The sequence below is a fragment of the Danio rerio genome, chromosome 18 (assembly GCF_052040795.2).
Source record: "Danio rerio strain M-AB ecotype USA chromosome 18, GRCz13ab, whole genome shotgun sequence".
Lineage (NCBI taxonomy): Eukaryota > Metazoa > Chordata > Actinopteri > Cypriniformes > Danionidae > Danio > Danio rerio.
Window position 1 is genome coordinate 20,548,866 of NC_141038.1, and position 8,772 is coordinate 20,557,637.

The 8,772-nt window shown below is 36.7% G+C and overlaps 1 protein-coding gene across 1 annotated transcript; it reads left to right on the top strand.

Annotated features, from left to right (window-relative positions):
• The first annotated feature begins 1,787 nt into the window (after window positions 1-1,787).
• On the top strand, window positions 1,788-7,820 carry rab11a (RAB11a, member RAS oncogene family). Its single transcript, NM_001007359.1, is given in 5 exon segments — window positions 1,788-1,947; window positions 5,074-5,269; window positions 5,741-5,934; window positions 6,031-6,111; window positions 6,562-7,820. Coding segments are annotated over 5 exon segments (648 nt in total). The 5' UTR covers window positions 1,788-1,907; the 3' UTR covers window positions 6,699-7,820.
• Window positions 7,821-8,772: the final 952 nt, after the last annotated feature.

Consider the following 8,772-nt stretch of genomic DNA (forward strand, 5'->3'; position numbering starts at 1 on the left):
AAAAATGTCTTCATCATTTACTCAAATTCACATCAACAATTCATAGTTTTCCTTTCCCCTTTCACATATCGATTCTCAATATCGCTACTATCTGTGACATTGTTTTCTACAGTAGGAAGGAACATGAGCATTGTCTGATTAATGAGCAGCAAATAATTATGTCTGGGCAAAGGTGTTTATTTCCGTCAGCATTGTGGAGTGAATGTACCACTAAACTTGTATGTGGCTCATACCAACAATTTTCCTCCTGCTTTCACACACACAGCAGAATTCCTGCTATTTCCTGGTCATGTTACAACTTCTCATTGCAAAAAAAAAAAAAAAAGGAACACAATTTCTGGCATTTTAAAAGGGCCTGTTCACACATGATCTCTTTACTGCAATTTACCAGTACCAGAAAAAGATTGTATATGTAAAAGCGGCCATTAACATCCAAAACATGAGCTGTATATTGTACAATTAAAATGATAACAATTATTAAGTTATTCACCTAAAAATATGAGTAAATAAGAAAAAATAAGGCACAATAAAATACTGTAAAATTTATAGTAAATGCTGTAGTATTGTACTGCAGTAAAATACTTGAATTACAATCTGTTTTGGTTACTCTATAGTTGCTCTTGTAACACGAAAAATATGCTAATATAAGCAAACGACACAAATACTGTAGTTTTCCACAACGATATGTTACATTATAGTACAATACACCACCACAGTTTGCTGTATTAAAAATAATTTATACTAAAGTATTCATGACAGTTTATCAGATGACAATTAACATTACAGCTTACTGAAGCATTCCCTATCTAAGTGTTGTAAATATTATAATATATACTGTTGAATATACTTTACTAGAAAAGGCTATGGAACAATGTAGTTTTTATTATATACTAATATAGTACTTTTTCACGTGGAATGAATTTATTACAAAATAGATACAAGTGAAAAAAAATAAAGAAAGAAAATACGGGCAATAAGCGTGTTACAATGTAACAAATGAAACCAAATATTTTTCTCTCTTTACAGTATAAATTATGGAGTCAGATCAGTCTAAAAAAATACATTTACAAAATAAGATTCATACATGCATAGAACAATTCACATTTACAAAATCAAATTTGGATTTACAAACACAAAATTTGTGATTTTACAAGTAAAAATCATAATATTTTTGCCAAATGAATTGGCTTTGCGTATATATGAATCGTTTTTTGAACTTAGGAATCAAATTTGTGCATTTATGAATCATGTTTTGTACTTACGAACTGGATTTGTGCATTTATGAATCATGTTTTGTACTTACGAACTGGATTTGTGCATTTATGAATCATGTTTTGTACTTACGAACTGGATTTGTGTATTTATGAATCATGTTTTGAATTCAATAATTGAATTTGTGCATTTATAAATTGTGTTTTGAATTTGAATTCTATTTATAAATTGTGTTTTAAATTTATGAATTGGATTTATGTATTTACGAATTGTGTTTAGAACATACAAATTGGATTTTGTAAATGTGTATTGTTTTGTGAATATATGAATCATATTTTGTAAATGTATTATTTTTGAGACTGATCTGGCTCCATAATAAATTGGCTCAATTGAGACGGTGGTTCCTTACAAAAACATATGTCTTATACTTCATTATATAAAATGCCCTTGGGGAACAGAAATAATACACAATGAATAAAAATAATAAATAATCCTGCTTTTATTTTGACAGTCTGTAAGGGCCCTCACCCGGAACACTTGAGGAGATGTTCTCTGGTTCGCCTGCTCGCTAAGCCGTTAGCATGGCTACTGCCTAATCACAGACAGACTGCAGTGCCGCAGCGGAGAGGACAGCGACGGGTCGCCTCCACTTTCCTTCACATTCTTCCATTGTTTGCGCTTTTGTTTTGATCGAGATGGGGACACGAGACGACGAATACGACTACTTGTTTAAAGGTAAGCACGTAATACTTTTGTCGCAACTGTACAAGTTAAAGCGTCTCCGATCATCGTGGTTATTGTTAGTTAGTGTGGTTTTATATTAAACACTAAAGGCCAGCTAACCGGCTAGCTCACTTCGAGCAGCCCAAACAAACTCCTGCTCTTCGACTGGAGTAGCGTATTTGAGTCTGTATCGTTATATGTATAATATTATTTAGTTACTGTGCATTGGGTTAATATAGATGTTGGTTAGCATAAAAAACACAGTTTTCCAGAGATCCGACCACACCTTGAAGCGGCTAGCTTAAGTTAGCTGACACTGTCGCTGGATGAGTTTAACGGAGCAGGCGGAAATGGGAAACGGCCTGTATTCCCGAATGTTTTTTCAAGCCTGTGTGTCTTTGTTGTTTTTTTTGGCCATAATATATTTTGATATACTTAAACCACCGTTCGCTGTCATTATATCTTAGTCCATATACTAAAACTGAACGGTGACCGACGCTGTCATGACGTTTAACATCTCCTTTTGTATTCCACCGAGATAAATAACGTCATATGACATTGAAGCAACTTGAACAACGAAGGAATTTCTTCAATTTGGATGAACTGTTCTTTTAAATAGATAATTATTTGTGTCAGTTTGTTGTCTTGGAAGTAAATACTAGATGTCAGGTGATGCGGCCTGTTTTTCTCGAATATGTTGCTCATCGTTTTTTTTCATTAAGCAAATGTGGAGTTTCTATCATTTGGAGTAAGCTCTTGAAACAATCAGTTTAGTCATATTTGCAGCACATTTGACTCATTACGTATGTTTTCACTTCTGTGAGACTCATGTTAGTCATTAAAGAAGTTCTGTGCTGTCACGTGAATCGTAGTGATAGTAAACTACCTCTACCTGTCTTCACGTAAGACAGAACCACTCGGAAATCTCCACCAGTTTCTGTCATAACAAAATGTCAAAAAATGCCACCAAAAATGGTAATCTCACCCACATTGTGAAATAAATAAATAAATATCTTCTGCCATTTATTTAAATGTACTTCTCTCAAATGATGTTGTGTGGTGTGTTGTGACATAGAGCTCTGAGTGTAAAGAGGTTTGTTCCTTTATTTAATGTAGACAGAAGTGTTTGTGTAAAGAGTCATTTAACTGAAATATTAAAATGTGGCAATCGTTTACTCACCCTCATGTCATTCAAACCAATGTTTCCATTCATCTTTGAATTGAAAATAAATTTGACAGATCCCTTCACTGAAAGTCCATCTAATAAAAACTGTCAATTTATGAAATTCATAAGTAGATCTGGCACGATAACCGTTTTCAAGGTATACTGTGGTTTAGAAAAGGTTTTGAAACTGCCAAAATATTCTGCTATACCATTTAAGATATATTATATAAGATTTTTTTTAAACATTTTTTTTTCGAAGATGCTGTTTTGATTCGTAAAGAAATCTGTGTTTTTGAAACTTATGAGTACAGCAGAAGTCTGTCTGTGCCAATAGCCTAGTGGTGAAGTGTGCTGACATTGCACCATGGTGCTCATGTCGACCCGAGTTCAATTCCTGGCTCAAGGTCCTTTGCTGACCCTTCCCCTCTCTGCTCCCGATACTTTCCTGTCTGCAAACTTTACTGTCCTTTCAAATAAAAGTGAAAAAACCCTAAAAAATAACTATAAAAAAGGAATACAGCAGAAGTCAATGGCTGCCTCCGAAATCGCCTACTACTCAGTAGATACTGCATTTGAATTTAAATGTACTACTAAATGTGCTGTTAAAAAAGTATATTCTGTACATTATGAATGGAACTCGGACGTACTACATCCTCCATTTTGTCATGATTACGTGACCTACCTGTGTAAGTTGCGTCGCTTCACTCTCATTCATAAATTCTCCTACAGGGCATTATGAGATAGAATGCACACTTCCGAGGTAATCTGGGTATTCTCGCATATAATGTTTTTTGAATTCTATGAATTTGGTCACACTGGTCCGGTCTCATACTGTTTTAGCATAATTTATGATATAGTAGTATGCAAATTCGGTCACAACCAATGATCCATTTGAATTTAGCCTGACATGTTTACAGTTCCAAAATATTTTAAATATTTCTTAAAATAAAATGATGTATTGTGTTCAGAGGGGGAAAAGTTTTTGTTTTTTTACCCAGACATTTAAAAAGAATATATTTTAGAGCAGTGATCACTATACTGTGAAACCGTGATGTTTTATCCAAGATTATCATATCACCAGAATCTTACACCAGCCCATGCCTGTTCATTAGCACTCTAAATTTATCAGGCTCTTTAATCCAGTGCTTTTGAAGAGAAGTTATTGTTTTATATGATGAACCCATTTTGATTGGTTGTCATATTTTAATACTGACAGACATGCATATTTAGAGTCAATGAAATATGGTAAACAAACTGTCAACATTTTGATAAAATTCTCATGTTTTACGTAGAAAGTTTGAAGTTGAATTGTGAAGCATATCAGAAGTCTTGTATGCTGAAAAATGACTATGTAAAATGTAGTTTCTTTTTTGAGTTTTTGGGCTCCAAAATTTGTTAAACAATGAATTGTATGTGTGGAATTAAGTAAAATTATATATATTTTTTTTAATGCTTGCTTTTCTTGAAAACATGTAAATAGTTGATTTCCTATCACAGTTTCTCTATTGTTAGAGTGTGAATGTCATTTTGAGTAGAAAATGAACTGCAGATGTCATAAACTCAATTTATAATACCTGACAACAACAGCAATGAAATGGCAGTGTAAATTTACCTGGAAAACTGAAAAGTGCAAAATGCTCCAGGGTGTGTTGGGAACAACAGTTTCAGAAAGTTGATATTTATTGTTATTGCTTTCATATATATTTGGGAGTCACGACCAAAACAACAAAGGATTCAAAGAAAAATATACTTTTTAGAAATTTCATTGAGCAGTAATTTAGAATATTGATTTTCATTGCTGAATTTATTGTTTTATGTTTTTTTATGTTTTAGTATTTTCTTCATCACAGAATCGTTTATTTAATCAGTGTAGTAGTTTGGAAAGACACAAGGCTTGAGTAAATAATGTGAGAAGCCCAATTTGTTATGTGATCTATGTCAGATATTACACCATGTTGTGTTTTATTTTGAAGTGGTCCTAATTGGAGACTCTGGTGTGGGGAAGAGTAACCTGCTGTCTCGTTTCACTCGCAATGAATTCAACCTCGAGAGCAAAAGCACTATTGGAGTGGAGTTCGCCACACGTAGCATTCAGGTGGATGGAAAGACCGTCAAGGCTCAGATCTGGGACACGGCAGGACAGGAGCGCTACCGAGCCATCACTTCAGCGTAAGACTTATTACAGATTCCAGTTTTAAAGTTTAACTGCCTGATCATAGCAAAGATCTCTATAGAAGTTATTTTAATCTTGTGATATTCCTCCAAAACACAACTTAAACACAATGGCAAAGACAAACAATATTGTACACTGATATAGTTAAGCATATTTGAGACTATAGATTAATTAACACCTTTTTTTTGACATTACTGTACAGAATGACACTTGTGCATTATCGTTGTGTAAGCATTTATTTCATGCATCATAAAACAGAAAAGAGGCTCTGGAGGGTACATCTTTGAGTTTTTGAGCAAAAATGTTTAAAATCCTTTACATAAAAAGCAGTTAACAGGCTTAACCCTAGGAATACTGGTGAGGCCAATTTTTTTAAGGTACATTAATTAATATGTTATCCGTACTCCAAACAAAATTCATATATAGCCCTTTTATTTTCCATCTTCATTTGATTTGCTGGCTAACAGGTATTACCGTGGAGCTGTGGGGGCCCTCCTAGTGTATGACATCGCCAAGCATCTGACCTATGAGAATGTGGAACGCTGGCTTAAGGAGCTCCGAGACCACGCAGACAGCAACATTGTCATCATGCTGGTGGGCAATAAAAGTGACTTGCGTCACCTTCGGGCTGTGCCCACTGACGAAGCACGTGCATTTGCAGGTTAGAAGTGAACCATTAACTCCTGATAGTGCTGCTTGTGTGTATTGCTGAGGCATTAATCCATACTCTTCCACTTTTTTGCAACCATATTTGCAGAGAAAAACGGTCTGTCCTTCCTAGAGACCTCAGCTTTGGATTCCACCAATGTAGAGACTGCTTTTCAGACCATCCTGACTGGTGAGTGTTCTTTCCAAAAACCTTTTTCAGCAGATACTTATCAGTGTGCAAGGTTAAGGATGGTAAACTTTTGTTTTTGTAATGGCAGCATTTTTCTTGAAGAAATACAGGCTTGAGGAAATGACTGTGTTAGTCTAAACTGGGAGAAAAAGAGATGGTAAATGATTGGCCGAAGGCCATATCCTTATGAATGACTCATCAAAAGCCCTGCCTTGGTCGGGTAGGTTTCTCTGGCCTGACGTGACTGCCATAGAGAGTTTCTGTCGTCTTTTGCTCCTCTGTTCAGCTCCTGGCATCTGCAGAGGAAGAACAAATAATAAATGTTTCAGAGGCATTGCTGTCAGTTGCGATGCTGTAATTGCATCGGCCCTGACATCCAGTAATAACAGCACGGATGTATGGCAAAACAAAGTTCATATACAAGTTTTTGATTGTCTTTCTGTCCTGCAGAAATCTACCGAATCGTATCCCAAAAGCAGATGTCTGACCGCCGAGACAATGACATGTCACCTAGCAACAATGTGGTGTCCATCCAGGTGCAACCTACTGAGAATAAACCAAAGATGCAGTGCTGCCAGAGCATCTAGCAACTCCTGTACCGAATCCACCCCCCCCCCCCCCCAAATCCCCCACACGCCCACCTGCAACACCCCCTCCTCCCCTCCTCTTCAAGACTGCTTTGGGTCTGAGATGCAGCTGCACAACTAGGCTTGAGCACAGAGGCCGGTTCCAAAGCTGAGTCTCAAAGGGTCACCACCTGCAGTCTGGACTAAGCTTGTTGTTTTTTTGGTTGTTTTTTTTTTCGGTTGGTTTTCTCCTTCCTGCCATGGTAGGCTTTTATATTGCAGAATTTTAATAATCATTTGTGCCGATCTTCACTGAAATGTCTTAATATATAATTTCATTCGCAAACGTGTGAGGTTCGCTCATGTATGTCTTTAGTAGCAGCCCCCTCGTCACTGTCGTGTCTGGGGTGGAGGGGAGAAACGTGCAGTATTGGAGGTTTTGCTATATTTAATGTTGTGATTGTAGAGAGATGATGTACCTGATAGATGTTAGATGATGATTAGGGCCCAAAGACCACAGTCTTCACCTTTTTTGTCCATCTTCCAAGTATGGTTTACATTCGCATTCACACTTCCTTCATGCATTCGGCACGGGGCGGCATTAAATTTCACCATCAGGCACGTAGCTTCTGCGCTCTTTTCCCTTGGCCATCATGTGCTTCTTTTGCATTGAGGTAGATTAGTGGTTTTAGTGCCTTTTTTGATGAACGTCACGTGCGGATGCTTTCATGCATGTGCTTTACTGCTGTCCGTGCCGGTGCTGCGAGGCCTTCATCACACGCTCGAATATAGTCTAATAGACCTTCTCTTTCGCTGTCACCAGCCCTTTCAGCTGTAGTCTTGGAGAAGCTTCAGTTTCTAATAAACAAAAACTGATGTCATAATTCATGAAGAGGGGAATGTTGTATTTGAAACACTACCACAAATGTTTTCAGTGTGAAATGAGGGAAAAGAGACTTCCTCTACATGTAACATGTTCATAACCGCAAACACGTCATGATTTTGCAGGTCACACTCTGGCATTAAAGTCATGGTTCACCTAAAAATTGAAATTCTGCTGTTTGTTTACTGACTATATTTCATCAGTAGAATGTCAGAACAGATCTTTTTTAGTGGAAACTACAGCTTAGTCTTTTAAAAAAACAAAATAAATACCTTTGGCTCCTGATTTCCTGAGCAAACTAAATGTCGAGTGAAAGTATGATCCACCAAAACAAAGGTTTCAGCTAAAAATCTACTTTAATTATCTACCAAAGGTAAAAAGTCAGGTAAATCAGCAGCGAATGTTCAGTTTTAGTTGAACTATCCTTGAGAGTCAGAACAAGAAAACATAAAACAGCGGCCAGTCGATGGCCACATCACATGAGAGCACTCTAGGGAATAGACTGGATACTTTCTTTCTTTATTTTTTTGCACTGAATGTAAAATATATCCCGATTAGATTTTTTTTTCCCTCCCGCCACTACAGTAGTAATGACCTTAAGACGTGTAACTTATATTTATTCTGTGGTAGTCATTTAAATCCAGTTGTTAGCCTTCAATCTGGATGCGATGGGACTCGTTAAGATAATTTCTGAATGTATTATGTGTTTTAGCCTACACAATGTCTTCGTCTTGATTCCAGCAGATGGGGCAAAACCACCACAAGCTGTGATGCTCGTCTTCGCTTAATGGCTGTCTGCTCAATTTACTCGGTGTGACGTGAAATATCAGTAAAGGCTGAACTAATAATGCATGTTATATAACGGGTGACCTCGGAGAGGAAGAATACTGTAGACCTCAGCATCTTAGTCTGCAAATCCCGAAGTCATTTATTTTCACTTTGGATATCGATCCCTTTGACTTTAATTAGCCGAGCCCTAGGTAAAAAAAAAACAACAACATAGTTTGCTACGATCATTCTTAACAGTATGAGAACACATTCCAGGTGGAATCGAAGGCCCTTAAAGGCTGCAATGTAATTAGCCAATCAGACTGAAGCGACATTACTGCGTAAGTGCATGTGAGTCATTTTACTGTTTCCTATATCTCCTAAAGTTAAACTCTAGATCTTCTAAGCAACACATCGAGGTTATTACAGTACTTGTCTCCATCG